The sequence below is a fragment of the Myotis myotis genome, unplaced genomic scaffold (genome assembly GCF_014108235.1).
Source record: "Myotis myotis isolate mMyoMyo1 unplaced genomic scaffold, mMyoMyo1.p scaffold_m19_p_1, whole genome shotgun sequence".
Taxonomy (NCBI): Eukaryota; Metazoa; Chordata; class Mammalia; order Chiroptera; family Vespertilionidae; genus Myotis; species Myotis myotis.
In genome coordinates this window covers 146293120-146311848 of record NW_023416313.1, presented here as the reverse complement: position 1 = coordinate 146311848, position 18729 = coordinate 146293120, and the positions used below count along the sequence as shown (strand labels likewise).

The following is an 18729-nucleotide window of genomic DNA, read 5'->3' as shown; positions in this document are numbered from 1 at the left end:
AATTCTGTTTCCAAGTATTTTTGTGTGAAGAAATAAAACTGTTGATGGATGACTCACATCATTTTCACACAAAATTACACAGTGATATAAACATTTCTAAACAACCATTTCCAGAAGACTGTTTCTGTAGCACTCAAAAAACCCCACACTTTCTTATTGCTAAAGCATCACCTTTACCTTATGGGATATATTCATTTTTTTGTTTTGTTTTAATGTCTGTGGGAAGCTTAATTACTCACAGACACTTATCACAGGAAAGATCAACAAATTTGGAAGACTTTTTCATAAAATCTATCCTATATAATAAAAGAAAAATATGCAAATTAACCATCCCTCTGCTACACTCCAACCATGCCCACAAACCACGCCCACAAGCCAATCAGCGTGACTATGCAAATTAACAAATATGGCGGTTAATTTGCATGCACAGGTGTCAAGCACCCCAGGAGGCGAAGTCGGCTGTGGCCGCAGGCCCCATGGGACCTTGCCAGTGGAGAGCAGAGCGGGAGAGTAATGGGCGGAGAGTGGGAGGTTTGAAGGACTTGGCAGAGCAGGAGACTGCTGGGCATAGAGCAGAGCGAGAGACAGGGCAGCTCGGAAGGTGCGGCTCCCTCTGTCACCCCAGCTTCCTCACCACAGCTGTGGAAACTGACAGCAGGAAGGAGGAAGTCCCACCCCCACAGAATCAGCCAGAATCAGCCTTTGGTCAGGCAGCTCTCAGCAGCCTGACAGCCAGGACTCTCATTCACCTGTATCTCAGACCGTGAGAGTAGAGAGGTGGGACTATGTCTAAAGCACAACTGTTGATACAACGTAGCTCTGCAACCAAAAGATGCCGGTGTTATCGACAGAAGATATCTGCAGAGCAGCGTGCGTCTGATCTTGAAAGAAGGCGGTGCCTGTGACAGGATGTATCTGAACACCAGCTACTGGAAAAACGTCGCTCTGATGCCGAAAAACACCGGTGTTATCAACAGAAAATGTCTAAAGACCAACGTGCCTTTAAAGTTGAAAGAAGGCGGTGGCAAAGACAGAATATATCTAGAGAACAGTCATCAACAAGTACTACCAATACTGGTAGGAACTGCCTTCTCAGAGAAAATGGAGTACATGAGGATGCAATCCTCGAACATAGTTGTGGTGGAATGACTGTTCGATGTGAATTTTGCCTATCACTAAATTTCTCTGATGAAAACTCATCTGATGGGAAATTTACTCGATGTTGTAGCAAAGGGAAAGTCTGTCCAAATATATACATTTTCCAGATTACCCAACATATTTAAAAAGCTTAATGACAAACAAAGATTCTGACAGTAAAAATTTCATGGAAAATATTCGATCCATTAATAGTTCTTTTGTTTTTGCTTCCATGGGTGCAAATATTGCATCGCCATCAGGATATGGGCCATACTGTTTTAGAATACATGGAGAAGTTTATCACCGTACTGGAACTTTACATCCTTCAGATGGTGTTTCTCAGAAGTTTGCTCAACTTTATATTTTGGATACAGCCAAAGCTACAAGTAAAAGATTAGCAATGCCAGAAAACAAGGGCTGCTCAGAAAAGCTCATGATCAACATCAACAACCTCATGCATGACATAAATGAATTAACAAAATCATACAAGATGCTACATGAGGTAGAAAAGGAAGCCTAATCTGAAGCATCAGCAAAAGGTATTGCTCCCACAGAGATAACAATGGCAATTAAATACGATCATAACAGTGACCCGGGTAGATATAATTCTCCCCGTGTAACCGAGGTTGCTGTCATATTCAGAAACGAAGATGGAGAACTTCCTTTTGAAAGGGACTTGCTCATTCATTGTAAACCAGATCCCAATAATCCAAATGCCACTAAAATGAAACAAATCAATATCCTGTTTCTTACATTAGATGCGATGACATATCCTATTCTTTTTCCACATGGTGAAAAAGGCTGGGGAACAGATATTGCATTAAGACTCAGAGATGACAGTGTAATCGACAATTATACTAGACAAAATGTAAGGACACAAGTCACACAAATGCAGTATTATGGATTTCATCTCTCTGTGCGGGTCAGGTTAAATCCTATTTTAAATGCAGGAAAATTAACTCAACAGTTTATTGTGGATTTGTATTAAAAAATGGAGGCCAATCAGATAAATTTCATCAAAGCAAACGAATCTGAGTTGACAGTTGAAAAATATAGTTGTTTGATGTATTATCTCAAATCTAGATCTGAAAATAACAATGTGCCGATTGGTAAAATGATAATACTTCCGTCATCTTCTGAGGGTAGTCCCAGAAATATGCAGCAGAAATATCAGGATGCTATGGCAATTGTAATGAAGTATGGAAAGTCCTATTTATTCATAACCATGACATGCAACCCTAAATGGGCAGATATTGCAAACAATTTACAACACTGGCAAAAAGTTGAAAACAGACCTGACTTGGTAGCCAGAGTTTTTAATATTAAGCTGAATACTCTTTTTAATGATATCTGTAAATTTCATTTATTTGGCAAAGTAATAGCTAAAATTCATGTCATTGAATTTCAGAAACATGGACTGCCTCACACTCACATATTATTGATATTAGTGAGTCCAAATTACATTCTTCTAATTAATTCCTTTTCAATGTGCATGAATTTCGTGCACTGGGCTACTAGTATATATAAAGCTAAGTGACCAACTGAGGGGCCTTACATATGATGCACACTGGGAATTTAAAAATAAATGTTGACTCACGCATGCAGGATACATATAAAGCTCTCGCTGGTGCCAATCGCACGCGTGTGTTTCGATCTGTCATTGTCAATCGTGAATTTGGTTGTTTTTGTTGACATTCTGAAGCTGAAAGAAAGTGGCAGTGTCAACAGAATATGCCTGAAGACCAACTATATGTGATTGGCCATAGCAAAAACAAGTTTAAAGTACTATAGTGTTTGGGGATGTTTCAGACAGTTGTCTCTTAAAACAAATATGAGATCAGAGGATTCTGCTTATAGCGAATGGTTAGTAAAACTTGGAGATGGCAAACTTGATAGAAGTTTTCATTTAGGAATGGATATTATTGAAATCCCCATGAAATGATTTGTAATGGATCTATTATTAAAGCTACCTTTGGAAATAGTGTATCTATAGATAATATTAAAAATATATCTAAACATGTGATTCTTTGTCTTAAAAATGAGAACGTTCATAAATTAAATGAAAAAATTTTGGATATACTCAATGGAGATTTTCACAACTACTTGAGTGATGATTCCATTGATTCAATGGATGATACTGAAAAGGAAAATTTTCTCACTGATTTTTTTTTCTTTTTTTAAAAAAAATATATATATTTTTTATTTTAAAGAGGAAAGATGAGGGAATGAGAGATAGAAACATCAATGATGAGAGAGAATCACTGATAGGTTGCCTCCTGCACGACCCCTACTAGGGATCAAGCCTGCCACCCAGGCATGTGCCCTTGACAGGAATCGAACCTGGAACCCTTCACTCCTCAGGCTGATGCTCTATCCACTGAACCAAACCAGCAAGGGCTCCCATCCAATTTCTTTTTTAAAAAAAATATATTTTATTGATTTTTTACAGAGAGGAAGGGAGAGGGATAGAGAGCTAGAAACACTGATGAGAGAGAAACATGGATTCAGCTGCCTCCTGCATGCCCCCGACTGGGGATGTGCCCACAACCAAGGTACATGCCCTTGACCAGGATCGAACCTGGGACCCTTCAGACCGACAGACCATCCACTAAGCCAAACCAGTCAGGGCCATCCAATTTCTTAATAGTATTACTCCTTCGGGAATGGGTGTCATAAATTAAAATTGAAAGTAGGTGCAATCCTTGTGCTACTGAGAAATCTTAATAGTTAATGGGGTCTTTGTAATGGTACCAGATTTATTATCAAAGATTGAGACCTAATATAATTGAAGTTGAAATATTAACAGGATCTGTGGAAGGAGAGGTTGTTCTGATTCCAAGAATTGATTTGTCCCCATCTGACACTGGCCTTCCATTTAAATTAATTCGAAGACAGTTTCCCGTGATGCCAGCATTTGCGATGACCATTAATAAATCACAAGGACAAACTCTAGACAGAGTAGTAATATTCCTACCTGGACCTGTTTTTGCACATGGTCAGTTATAAGTTGCTTTCTCTCAAGTTCAAAGAACGTGTGACATTAAAGTTAAAGTTGTAAATATTTCATCACAAGGAAAATTAGTTAATCTCTCTGAAAGTGTTTTTACTCTTTTTTTTATTTTTTTTTATTTTTGAGCACCCAAGTTTATTGTAGGGGATTAAACATGAAAATTACAGAATTTGGCCCCAAGTACAGTGAAGGGAGAACACCATCAGGCACTGAATGTGCTGATCTCACACTGAAAAAGGTTGACTAAAAACACTGCAAGTGTGATCTAAATACAAAGATAAAAACTCAGTGATGTGGATTTATATGCTATGTACTAGACTTCTCTTGAAAGTGTTTTTACTCTTAATATGGTGTACAGGGAGATATTAGAATAAGTTTAATCACTTTATCAGTCATTGTTTGCATCACTGTTGTTTTTATATCATGTTTTCATTGTTTTATATCTTTTTGTTTTTATATCATGTTTTTGTTGTTTATTAATCAATTTATACATTATTTTTATATACATTTTACTAATTTTCTTTCATCTCTGACACTTCCATTATAGAGAAAGGGCGAATAGCGATATTAAAATATTTCTTCTAATTAATTTCCTTTCAATGTGCATGAATCTGTGCACTGGGCCACTAGTAAAATGATATATCTTTATGTTTGACAAGAGTCTGAAATATTTTGCCACAAGATAACCAGCGAACCTCTCTGCAATGCAAACTGTTATCACTGGCATTGCTCATCTCATGAGCACACACTTATTTAGCAGAGATTTATGTGGTGCTTACCATTTGCCAGGCACCGTTTTTAGCACTTTACAAATATTAACTCAGTTAATCTCATAACAACATTATAAATTAGGTTTCATTCTCCTTTACATATGAGATAAAGAAGGCAGAGACAAGTTAATAAAACACTTGTGCAAAGTCAGGCAGGATTTGAATCTAGCTATTTTGACTTTAGAAGCTCTGCTTTTAACAATTAGACTCTGATGCCTACAATTCTACTAGTGAAGATAAAATAACCTTCTATTACACTTAATACATGTAAACTACAATTTAACTGAAGTATGCTATAAGCGGAGATTGGGTGAGGTTGCCAATACCAATCCTTTGGTATCAGGAACTCTCCACTTCCTTCAGGAGATCTATTGCATTGTATATTCATGTGAGCATCTAACATATGAAAGATACTAGTAACCTTCATACACATAAAAACAGATGTCTTTTATATTTTCAATATAAATTCTTGTATAGTCCTCAGAGGTAGGTGCACCTCTCTTTGGAAATTACTGCTTAGAATCTGAATGTATATGGAGGAGGAGCTAAAAATATTTGCTTGTATCTACTGCCCAAGTTGGAAGTTCTGCTATGTATAAATGTATAAGATGTGTTCCCTCTGGACATGTGGATATACATATTTTTATTTATTGAAATCATGTCAGGCTAAAATCTATTGGCATAGATGAATTAGTACTATGTTAACAATATAATTTGAGCTCTATCATAAATGTGTCACAGAAAACTTTCTAAAGATTTTCACAAGGATAACGTGAAGCATTAAAATTAATTTATTGGTTTACTCTTCTCTACTTCTGGCATTGAAAGGATTTACTGGTTGAAGATGTATACAAGTTGTCCATACTATTGAAATGACTGGAAGAAATTAATTCAGCACTCTTAAACAAATCTTTCACTTATGTTTCAGATTGGACACTTTTTTCATTTCTATTTCATAGAAATATTAAGAACTAGTGGCCTGGTGAATGGATTCATGCACATTGAAAGGAAATTTATTAGAAGAAAGATTTGTGTGGTAATTATATTACTGCAAAAAATTACATGTCAAAATAGTATAGATGATATAGTATTATAAAATTGAGATACAAAATATTTTAATATCGCTATTCATTCTTTCTCTATAACAGAAATGTCAGAGATGAAAGAAAATTAGTAAAATGTATATGAAAATAATATATAAATTAATTAATAAATCAATAATAACAACATAATATATAAACAACAAAGACATGATATAAAAATAACAAAGACAAGATAGAAAAACAACATTGATAAAAACAATGATTGATAAATTGATTAATAAATAAACAACAAGATATAGCAACAACAAAAACATGATATGAAACATTGATAAATTTATTAAACTTATTCTAATATCTCCCTGTATACCACATTTAGAGTAAAAACACAGATACCAATGGACTGTAGTTCTAGTTTAGGGAGTCAAATGTTATATGCAGATTCTTCAAAGGGGGTTGATGTCCTTAACTAACCCCACTATTGTTCACGGATCATCTGTATTTAAAGATTAATGCAGGCACATGGATGAGAATTCTTAAGATGCAACCAAAATATGTATTAATCACAGCTGTTAGGTGTGATTAGCAATCTTCTACAAAGTATGAAAGGAGGATTGTAGTATTTTGTTCCACATATTAATGGTGCTAAAACTAAATTCTCTATCATTCCTAACCCAAATTATTCTTACACAACTAAAGACAGCTTTCTTTCTCTGAAATATTTTTCCTCCATCTAAGTCATGCATATCAGAAAATCATTCTGCAGGTTGATTATCCAGGTTGTTGTTCAAAATTCCAAGTTGAAACTTCCAAGAGATGAGTGAAAAGAAAGGAATAAGCAATACCTACAGGAAGTTTTCAGAATCAATAACTGCAGAAGACCTCCAAATAGGTGTGCTAAGTGTGTGCACAGACAATATTGCTAGGTATTGCTAATTCAAATTCATTATTATTTTAAGTTGCATCTATCAAACAAGAAATCATTATTGAGCCATGCTTTTGTATAGGCATTGTGTTTGAGTGTAGCTAGAAGCTAAGATAATGAGGTCTAAGCTCACATTTCATGACACCAGGGACATAAATTCAACAAACTCATGGTTATACTCAAGATGTTACTAGTAAATGTACCATCTTTTAGTCATAAATGTAGACTGCTATCTGTCTTCTACCCATGGTACTGTAAAGATGTAATATAAATAAAGTTTTTGAACTAAAATTCTTAATAACTATTTTGCATTAATAAAATGACCCACTTTATGAAGATGTAGGGAAGCAGAATTTACCACCCCGAAATATCTCTCTTTGGCATTAGTATTATTTTAAGCTGGTTAATTTTTAAGAAAGAGCAGACATAGGAAAAACTCTGGAAACCAAATAGAAGTTACCCTCTGTAAAGGGCATTTACACTCATAATGGAAACCTCTGTTTATAAGGGGTCTCCCTGGCTGTACCAGGAAGAATAGAATATCTAAATCTCTAGAAACTGTTATCATCTGAGAAGGCATGAACTGAAATCTGCATGACAACCTTACCTTTGTTCACTGTGCTGTTTCTGGTACTCTCCTGTAACTGACTTCCCACTCCCAACATCTTTTGTCTTCAATTGGAGGTGGCTTTTAAGGTGATGACTTCTTCCATATTGGTAAATTACTCAGTTTTGGTAGTTACTGGTCTCTCCCAAGTGTGGATGAAAAAGGGGCACTGTAATAATTCTAACTGACAATAACCTCTCAGGGTGATCTGATCATTAATTCCGAACTGGGCAGGTCATGGTGGGTAGCCATTCCCAGGCCTATAACAGGTTTATCTTCACCTTAAGCAAGGCCTGTCCATTGTTTTTGTACATCTAGGTTACACACCTTTGAAGGCCTTTTTTTAGACCTCTCAGAGGTGTCACCACTTCAAGAGAGCCCACATCCTTGGTAACTATCCTATAATCCAATCACAGTGATTTTCCTGGCTTCCTTTCTCCCAACTTTATGTAATCTTCCCTTCGTCCCTGCCCCCTCCCCCTGAATTCCAAATATACAGGATGGGGCAAAAGTAGATGTCTGTGTTTGCATGGAAAATAATACACTAACTAAAAAATAATAATACAAGAAAAAATTACAATTGTAAGCCTGCTTTTGCCCCACCCTGTATAAAAGAAACTGCAAAACTGTTATTCTCTGGAGCATTTGCGATCTTAACTTCCTAGCTTGTCATCAGTTTGGCTCAAATAAACTCAAATTTTTATAAAAATTCTCTACAGGTTTGGACACTCTTACATTGACAAATTATACAGGAGGTATACATATTATTAAATTTTGTTTTTCTCTTGTTAATCTGTCTCATATCAATTTGCTTATTAGACTAGCTAGAAGTTACTTAGAAGGGTAAGGAAAACTTTTCCTCCTGGCCAAAGATAAGGAAATTGTCATACTAAATGACATACCAGAGTTATAAAACAATTGAGGATAACTTAGTCTTATAAATTGTAATGTGTAGGCCTCCAGATATAAATATCAATGTCTTTGAAAAATAAGACTGTAGTTTCATTTCTGGAATCAAAGAGCAAGACACAGGGAATTGCTCCTATTTTGGAGAGTCACTCCTTGCAGACAGTGATGATAAACCCATGTAGGAGCCCCAGAAAATAGATTAGCTGCTTTCCAACACTTGGTGTCTTTGTTTCCTAAAAATGTGAAAACCAGCTGCAGGTTGGGCAACGACTCTCCCAAGTACCTACTCGTGTAAAAACGTATACCTCTTATTAAACTTAAACTTTATTGCTTCACCCTCCCTTGCCTGGAATAATAGTGTGATTAATCTGTCATTTGTTTGGAGTATGCATTTCTTCCTTTTGCTTATTAAGAGACATTATCCTGTATGCTATTGAATTTATTATAATTCCCACATTAAACTTGTGCTAAATAAACTGCTGGCAAAGACAGCTCAGTTTCTGAGAATAACTTTTGCTGCCTCAAAAAAAAAAAAATGTATTGAATACATTCAGCTTCTTGGATGGCTAAAACTATCTGCGGGAGATGGAGAATTTGTGGGGAGGGGAGCGTATAAACAAATTGGGAAGAGCCTGGAGAATAGTACAACTTCACATGGTGACCAAAGCTCTGGGTGTTTTTCCTATGTCCCTGTTCTCTTGTGAGGCGCCCCATATCATCCCACTTAGCAAATCATCACCCTCTAGGTCTTTCTCCTTTGAATCCTCTCAGTGGGATCAGTGGGGTTCAGAAGGCTGTTTCCTCTTTGGAGCCCAACACTTACTGGCTGTTCTTCTGGGAAGAGGTGGGTGAGGGAGTGCAGGAGCTCACCACCTCCTCCCCAACACAGTGCCTCTAAGTACCCTTTGATGCTGGTGGTCGGAGACCAAGCATCCCATAAAGAGGCAGTGGTTAGTAGGGAATTTGGGGTTGGGTGAGGGAGGGTTGGAGTCTTAGGGTGGTGCTTAGAGGGTTATCTTGCCAGAAGGCAAACTCTGGGACATGGAGAGCAACTTTGGTGCATAAGAAGTTGGCTAAGGAAGTAAGATGAGGAAGGAAATGGGTAAGGGATTGGGTCCTAGGGTCTCTTGGATGGGAGGGACCACAGGGAGTGTGACCTCACTCATTCAGCTTCCTACTTACTCCAGGTGGAATATAATTCAAAACTGAACCCCACCCAGACTTCTTTCCTCAAGGTCAGTAACCCTACTCCATGTCCAACCTGACTCTTGGACCCCCTGTCCAGAGCTATATACACTGAATCCTAGATTCAGTGTTTAGGTCTCCAAAGTCCTTCCTGGAGCAAGTGGGTTGAATGAAGTAAAACAACCAACCAACCAAACAAACAAACAAACAAAAAGAAAAAAAAACAAAAAACGCCCTGGCCAGCTTGGCTCAGTGGATAGAGCATCAGCCTGCGGAATGAAGGGTCCCAGGTTCGATTCCGGCCAAGGGCACATGCCTGGGTTGCGGGCTCGATCCCCAGTAGGGGGTGTGCAGGAGGCAGCCGATCAATGATTCTCTCTCATCATTGATGTTTCTATCTATCTCTCTTCTCCCTTCCTCTCTGAAATCAATAAAGAAATATATTTTTTAAAAAGAAGAAAAAAAACCAACCCCAAATTATTAACTGCCTAAAGTGGGAAAGCAGGGAAGAGAGATCCTTTCTACCTCCTGGCTAGCTCACTTTATTCATGTGTGTATCACTTTTTCTGGGGGTTCTCTCCCGAATAGATGGCCGACTCCGGAGGTCAGCCCCAGCTGACTCGGGTGAGTATCCCCTGCCATCCGGGGAGGGGATATTAGTGTCACTGAACAATATATACCCGTTGCCACACATTCCATACCTAACCTGCCATGGCTTTGGTCTCCTGCTCAGCTCATTACCTCACATCACTGTCTCCCTCTCATCACTGTCTCCCTCTCATCACTGTCTCCCTCTCCTCATCTTACTTCCTCAGCCAGGCAAGCTGACCGAGGCCTTCAAGTACTTCCTGCAAGGCATGGGCTACAGTGAGTATGGGGATCAGAGGCTATCATGAGGACAAGGGATTGCTGCAAGGATGTGGGATGGCCACTGAGGGAAGGAACCATTTAGGCTAATTCCTAGACTTACCACTATCTGCCAAATCAAGCTCATTGACCCCTGGCCCCATTTGTAACTCTCACACCCCACACTGAGTTGCCAGCCCCTCTTCCCCTACTCCTCTCTGACTGCTTATCCTAATGTCTCCACAGTGGCCTCATCCTGCATGACTCGCACAGCTTCCCTGACCAGTGTGGCATCCATTGATGGCAGCCGGTCCCGCGCTTGAACCTTGTCCCAGAGCAGCGAGTCTGGGACTCTCTTTAGAGCCCCAGGGCACACCATGGAGGTCTCCCGTTGAATGGTCCTTATTGCCCTAGTGTGGGACCCAGCCCTCACCTCCCCCAGCACTAACCTGGGAGATGCATACAACACTGGGCCAGAATGAGAAAGGGAAGATAGGCAGATCATGTGAGGAGATGACCTTGATCTTTGATCACTATCCTAACCTTGCCCTCTAACCTGTGAAACTCCTCAGCTCCTGGGAGAGCTGTCTCAATATATGCTAGAGACCCAGACCCCTAAATGATCCTTCTCCCTCATTCTGTTGTTAAGGTGGAGAGGACATGCGTCCCCTCTCCCTAATCTAGGTGTTCATAGATGAAGGATAAGTGGTCATTGTAGATGTCCATGGTGCCTGCCCCAGACTCTCCCTACTCATCCCATTGTAAGGGTAAGGCACTTGGTCCTGGGTCTCTATTCACCAAAGCAGATATGGCTTCTCATGAACCCTTTAGATCTCTGAAGGCTATTGGCCTAAATAAATGTGTCAGGGAGGCTTGTTGGTGGGTTAGTGGTCCTCAGGATGTGATGGAAATATCCGGTGTGTGAATGGAAGTTGGACTGGGAGGTGGTAGTCAAAGAACAAGTTTGAGGGAAGGATTGGAGCTGGGCAACAGGAAGGGGCATGAGACCATTGGCTCCACTAACTTTGTAGCTGTCTAGATAGTGTTTCTAGAGTGGGAGGGGGAGGGGGCCAAGCTGGGGCAGGGCTGCTTGGGGTTTGGCATAGGGGTGGGAAGGGCTACCTTGGGGCTCTGACCACTGTGTTATGTGTGGAGGGTGCTCTCCTGTCTCCCACAACTTCTGCTGTAACAATAAACTATAGAGGAATCTGAGCACCATTATTATTCTGTCTCAGTATGCCTGCATCATGCCCCTTTCCTACCCCAACTCTCACATTCTCTTCTCCAAGTGACACGAACCATGGGAGGGGGCTTGCATAGCATAGACACTTTACAAAATGTGATTTCACAGTCACTGGCCCTTATTCAATGGAATGGACAATGGTATTGTCCTTGATATTGATAATATCTTCACATTTTGGGAGGGGCTACTTAGATCTTAGAAGACTTCCTTATCAGTTATTGAGAAATGCCATGGGATTTCAGAGATGTCACCAACATCATAATCTTTTAAAATATATATATTTCTATTGATTTCAGAGAGGGAGAGAGAAAAACATCAATGATGTGAAAGAATCATTGATTGGCTGCCTTCTGCACGCCCCCTATTGGGGATTCAAGCCCACAACCCAGGCATGTACCCTAACTGGGAATCAAACCATGACCTCCTGGTTCATAGGTTGACATTCAATTAGGAGTCACACCAACAGAGCAACCAACATTATAATCTTAAAGGAGGAGGTACAGAAAACTGACTGACATGCCCAAAGACATCTTGTGACTACCTTCCTGCAGGATCCTCTGTGGGGTCACCTAGATTCCATTTTAGGTGGTTCAATACGATCAGCAGATCACACCTCATGCAGCTTCTAGAGGGCTTATTGGGTTGCTCAGTTGATCCCAATCTGAAGATTCCTTCAGGTGAGTCACAGCAACCAGGATTTCCTCTCAGGAATTCCTCCTCCACATAAATCCAAGTTTGGGCAGTTAATTAGACTATATCTGTGGTTCTTTGAGAACCTTCTCAACAATTATGAACAATAACCATCAAGAGAACTTTATGTATTTTGTGGCTGTTGCAGGCGGATCCTTGGGCTCTAGGGGCACAAGAAGTAAAAACGAGACGCACTTTATAATATTATTGTCCAGAGTACTGTGGATGGAATAGTACAAGGTCATTTGCCAGATTACATTATAGAAACCCCACGGGCAATTAGACACTTTCCTCAGTGAAACAGACCTGGTGACTAATGCAGCTGGATGTCTAGCGCTGACACACTGACGTGGAGGTGGGGCATGGAACACGCTCTTGATGCTTGAGCATTTCATCACTCTCATGGCACCGGACTATTTTAAACGCAGGAGGCCAGGGTCAGCACGGGGAGGGTGTTTGGTGACCACGCACAGGGCAGGCAGCAGGTGCTTAAACGTCACACCGAAGAAAAGAAACTGCATAATTGGAATCACTGGCATAGCTAGCTCCTAGGTAAACAAAACATGAAGAAAAGGCGAAGTTCCAGCCAGCATCAGCCTTGACTGGCAATAGCTGCTGCTGTGCCTTATGGAAGGGAAGGTGGGTCTTAGCACATTCAACTGCACAGCAAACACTGTTATGTTAGCAGAGTTATCTTCGGAAGAAGAAAATCTCATTTCTGTTTAAAATGTGAGTGTGTGTGTATGTACCTGCCATGGGGGTGGTATGTGAATTGGGTGATGATCATGTGTGTCTCTTGCCTATAGATGTCCCTGCATAAGAAGCCCAAGTTAGGTAGAGGGAGAGAGGCTCCCTGCTGGGTGCAAGGGAGAGGGGTGTGCTGTCCTTGGCTGACCTCTCTACTTTGTTGGTCCTACACATTCCAGGCGAGCCCATGGGGACGCAGTGCCCCCCTGTGGTTGTCATGGTTCCTCCTAACTTTCCTCAGTTCCGGGTTCCCTTCCTGAGTCTCCCATGGTCTTCCTGAATCTACACAGTAGTTACACAGTGCAGGCCTGGTACCACGTGGTGGCTCCTGTCCATTCTCGAGATCAGAGCTCAGAGGCTCACAGGAAGGGGGGAGGGGGTGACTTCATAGAAGCTGAACCACCAACTCCTTACCTTTTGTCTCTGCTTCAGCCTTAGGACTCCTGTTTCTCTCTTTCTTTCAATCTCAAGGAATGTGTTTCCCTGACTCTAGGGACAAAAGCCCAAGATAGCTAAGAGATGGCTCATTGGAAAGGAGAATAAAACTGTGGAATACAGTGATGAGAGCATTGCAGTGTCCGCTTGAAAACTGTGGAACTCATGAAGAGATTTTAAAGGGTAATTCTCTGAAGTACACAGACAGTGAAACTGTAGCAGGAGGGATAAATAATAAGTTTTGGAGCACTACTTGCCGAGCACCTGCAGGCTGGTGGTATTTCTCTATCAAAGGCCTCAGCTCTTAATGGATGGCTCTTGAGTTTCTGGTAACTGCTCCTTCTTTTCAGCCAAGGTAACAGCATTGCTATCACTCAGCCCTACGGTGGTCCATCATCACTTGTTGCTCTGTCCTAATCCTGGCCACACCTTCTACACACTCTTTTTATTAAACTTGCCTCAATTATCCAATGTGCTCTCTGCTTTCTCCTGAGACCCTAACACATAAGACAGGAGGAACAGGTAAGGTAAAAATGAGGAAGAAAGGTAAGAAAAAGATAATCTATATATTGAGGTTTTCTTAGCATCACAGAAACATGGGTTTGAAGCCTAGTTAGTTAGGTGATCAAGTTATTTAACTTCAGAGTGTGATTCCCTGGACTTACTATGGGGATAATATCTACCAGGCAGGGTTGGGAAGGGGAGATAATATATGTGGAAGCAACAGCAGAGTGCCTGGCACATAGCGGATGCTCCATGTGGAAACACTATTATCATGATAACATACTAGGCCCTGTTCTGTGTTACGTGTGAGTGCATTTAGCACCGAAGGGAAGCAGAATGGGATGGGCATCAGGGAAATTACATCCTCATCATTTTTATTTAGTTTTGCCTTTAGCTTGGCTTCTCACTGATCCCTGGGTTCATGAGCTGGGCTGGTGAGGAGGTTTCTATTCTTAATTTATAGGGAGGGGAATGGGAAGGACAGAAGACAGGAATGAAATGAGATGAGAATGGAACTGAGGAGACCTTGCCTATGTTAAGGCCACTTGAGCTTCTACATTGAAAGTATTTGAAGGGGCAAAATGGTGAGGGTGCCTGAGCTCACAGGGCACACCTCCTCTTTTCTTGTCTCTCCACCAAGTCTGAGACATTCCTCCACCTCGTTGGGTCATAGCCGTCCTGCTCCTCCTCAATTCCAGATAACCAGTTGTTTTATTTGTGCAGTTTTTAAGAGGAGCAGCACATTGTAGGGGTTACTTGCCTGAAAGACAAATGGTCCAGTAGAGTGGGGCCAGACGTATAGTGGCAGGTAGGATAGGCAGTTGCGACAGAACTAAGTAATCACCCTGGGCATTTATCCAGCTCCTTCTCCCTTTCCAAAACACTGCTTCTTTTTTTATTATTAAATTACAGTTGAAATAGAACATTATATTAGATACAATATATGTACACATAGTGATTAGACATTTATATAACTTATAAAGTAATCCCCCATAAGTCTAGTACCCACCTGACACCATATATAGTTGTTTTATCATTGATATTCCCTATGCTGTACTTCACATCCCCAAACACACTACTTCTTAATCCCACAGCACAAGGTAGCTAGATAGAGACCGAAGCTCAAAGACAGCAAATGTATCCTCGAGGCCACACAGGACTCAGTGTGAAAAACAGAAACCAGGTGGAAGTAGGCTCCATTGAGCCTGATCTGAAGTGTCTGTTGAATGTGTAGGTGGTTGATAATCTATTATCAGGGAGTGGGGTAGGTGTGGTTAGTGTAGGAAAAAAATGTAGATGCTCAATGTTTATTTTTAAACCTCTTCTCTAAATGCTGGGAACTCTGGCTCAGTATTTCAACACCTGTGGGTAAGATGGGAGCGGGCTGTTGGAATTTCAGCAATGCTCCCATGTCTGGGGGACATGGCTACAAGTGACACAATGGCTAGGGGCTCTGATTCCAGAAGAAAAGACTGCATCCAACACTCACCCTCCCCACTTCCTGCTCCACTAGGCAGCAGTTGGGTAACCCGGAGAAAGGAACTATAGCATGCTTGAAGGGGGAGGGTAAAATGGACATTTATTACAGACAGTAGCAAAAATGGAGCAAGAGTCAAATCTGCAGTGGTCTTTATATCAATTCTCCAAAGTATAGGCACTCAACCTGAAATAAACGCCCCTTTCTCAGTCCTGGATGAGCAGTGGGATCTCACGTAGGAGAGGCTGGGATCTAGTTCATGGGCATGATGCCCAGTGAATGCCATTTAGTCTCAGTGGAGAAATGTCTAAGGACCAAAGCCTTTCGGGAGGTGTCTCCTGGATCCATCAAAAAGTCAGGAATCTCTCAGGCCCACAAGGCAATTAAGGCCATGAAGGCAAAACCAACGGTTACACAGGCCCACTTGAGCAGAGGGGCCTCCGGAGCAGCCAGCTCCCTGGGCAGAATTTCTAGGAAGGTGACATACAGGAAGGTACCAGCTGCAACACCCTCTAACACAGCCTGGGCTAAGCCGTGTCCCCCTTCTGAGTCCCCGCTAGGCACAGCCAGCCCCAAGGCTATGCCCAGGGGGGACATGAGAGCAAATGACAGTATGCAGAACATGGCCCATCGTGGTGCAGTGCCTATCTGCACCAGCCGCAGTCCTACACTAAACACCACAGGCCCCTTGTGAGCCAGGACAGCAAGACAGAGCTGCACAGTAGATGCTACGGTTGTCTGCAGCCCCACAGCCAGACCTTCAAACACCGAGTGAAAGGAGAGTGAGAGCAGGAGAACGAGGGCTCGAAAGGGCTCCCGCGAGGGTGAGGGTGCGTGGCTGTGGAATCCATGGATGTGAGTCTCACTCACTTCCTCCTCCTGCACTTTTGGTTTTCCAATGGTTTCAGGACAGCACTGCAATGCCAGCGACTCCAAAGAGAAGACAAAGAAGAAGCCCAGGGAGACGATGAGCCCTCCATAGGAATATTCCTTCTGGGAACAGAGAGAGGGGCTGTGGGACGGGAAAGGAAGGAAGTGCAGTGGATGGAGGTGTGGAGGTGGGATGGGAGACTGGAGAGAATGGGAAATGTGGGACTAGAACTTTAAAAAGAGTAGGTGGCCTGACTGGTGTAGCTCATTGGTTGAGCGTCAACCCATGAACCACGGTTGAATTCCTGATGAGGGCACATGCCTGGTTTGCGATCGCAGTCCCCAGTAGAGGGCATACCGGAGGTAGATGATCAATGATTCTCTCTCATCATTGATTTTTCTACCTCTCTCTCCCTCTCCCTTTCTCTCTCTCAAATCAATAAAAATAATTTAAAAAAAGGGGGGGTGGGTAAGAGAATGAAGCCTGGAGGAGATATGGACATGCAACAAGAATACCAGAGGGACCAAGGTTGCAGTGTCAGTAGGGTTGAAATGTGGGAAAACGATGGGGAGCATGTCTAAGGATCTAGGGCAGTGGTCGGCAAACTGCAGCTCATGAGCCACATGTGGCTCTTTGGCCCCTTGAGTGTGGCTCTTCCACAAAATACCACATGCGGGCACGCATGTTCAGTGCGATTGAAACTTCGTGGCCCATGCGCAGATGTCGGTATTTTGTGGAAGAACCACACTCAAGGGGACAAAGAGCCGCATGTGGCTCCCGAGCCGCAGTTTGCCAACCACTGGTCTAGGGAAAGAAGGAAAGAGTAAAGCCAGAGCTTTGTCTGGGGTTCCATAAACCCCGAAGTATGGGGTTGGCTCCTCCTTTCCCTACAGTGTCTGAGCTGAGGAGCAGAGGGATTCCTGGTATTCCTCACGTCCTCTCCTCAAAAGGATCTGGGTATGAAGAGTCTCTGGTTCTCCTCACCCTCCAGGTTGGGTGAGAGATACTTACAGAAGCTGAATCAGCATCTCCAGAAGAATTTCCCCCACTCTCTGTCCTGTTCTAGAGAGAAAAAAGCAGAAATTAGATGAGGGGTGGAGCAGCTCAGCTTCCTGCCCTGTCCCTTCAGCTCCACTGCTTTCCTTACAGTCTAATCTGACCTGTTGTTATGATTCCACACACAGAGCTGTCATTGTCTCTATTGTTCCACCCATGTCCTTGGCTCTATCACTGTCCCCACTTCCTCCCCTTGGTTCTGCTCATCACCTGGCTTCTCAGCCCTACACCTCAGCTGCTCACCTTCACTCGGATCTGTCGGATCTCGAATTCAATATTCTCCAGGGCTTCAACAGTCATGTGCATGAAACCTGCTCCCAGGAAAATACCGGCAGAAACGCAGCCCAGGAGGCTGAGGCCCCGCGGGAGGTGACCTAATGAAAAGCAGGAGTTACAACCAGTTGGCAATGAGGAGATGGACAAAGGTGACTAACAAGCAACAAGGAGCACTCAACATCCAAGCATGGGGATGGCAAGAGAATCAGAGCAAGTGTCAGGGTAGGGTGATAGGGTTGAAGTCAGGTTATGGGGGCAAAGATACAGAAGGGCTATACCTCTGAATGTCTCAATCTGGAAACATCTGAAGCAGATGGGAATAAGGCCACAGACCAGCGTGACAACCAGCATGGCAAAGAGGCAGCCAATTTTTACTTCTAGTACTGGCTCCATCCTTGGGGTACAGGATAAGCAGACCTCAGAATGACAAATGGAGTTACAAGCTTTGGAGCAGGTGCCTTAGGTGGTCAAAGCTGTAGTGTCCACTCCTGAGCCTCAGGAAGCTGTTGGATTCTCTTTGTTTTGTGCTGCCTGATTGCACAGCCTTGCATAGCTGACTGGGGCCCTGCCTCATCTTCCTGCCCTCCCCCTACATGGAGGCCCCTCCCCTGGCTCATGCCTTCTGAACTTGGAAACCAGAAACTCCAGACTCCCTGCCAGGCACAGCCCTGTGCTACCTTCTCTTCAGTTCCATGACTAATCCAAGGGCTGTGGACTTAGCTCATGCCTGGGGCTGGTCTAATCCAAAATGGCACAGTCTCTGGTGCTACTTCCCAGTATTTTGTGTTGTGGACAATCTGGTCCTGGCTCACTCAGGACATTTGATCTAAGCCTTCCATACCCTCCCCACCCCAATGCAAGTCTTATAGGCTGCTATGCTGATACCTGAACCTTACCCTTTCAGAGGGGATTTGGGGCCACCAGGGTTAAGAAGGAGGAGGGGCTAAGGAGTGGTGCTGCTGCTACTCTGGGAAGTAGTGGATGAGGGGACTCCCCTTGCC

General features: G+C 42.5%; 1 protein-coding gene across 1 annotated transcript; it reads right to left on the bottom strand.

Annotated features, from left to right (window-relative positions):
- Window positions 1–15891: 15891 nt before the first annotated feature.
- Window positions 15892–18121, bottom strand: LOC118663751 (zinc transporter ZIP2-like). Its single transcript, XM_036323720.1, has 4 exons — window positions 18007–18121; window positions 17696–17826; window positions 17408–17458; window positions 15892–16518 (listed from the first exon to the last, which is right to left on the bottom strand). The coding sequence occupies exons 1-4, from the start codon at window positions 18119–18121 to the stop codon at window positions 15892–15894; spliced, it is 924 nt and encodes a 307-aa protein (XP_036179613.1).
- Window positions 18122–18729: the final 608 nt, after the last annotated feature.

Excerpts from the sequence above, each read along its gene's own strand:
- LOC118663751 (XM_036323720.1), bottom strand. The coding sequence starts at position 18,121 with ATGGAGCCAGTACTAGAAGTAAAAATTGGCTGCCTCTTTGCCATGCTG. Across the intron at positions 17,459-17,695 it reads TCCGACAGATCCGAGTGAAG|AACAGGACAGAGAGTGGGGG; the intron begins GTGAGCAGCTGA and ends TTTTCTCTCTAG. Across the intron at positions 16,519-17,407 it reads GAGATGCTGATTCAGCTTCT|AAGGAATATTCCTATGGAGG; the intron begins GTAAGTATCTCT and ends CTCTGTTCCCAG.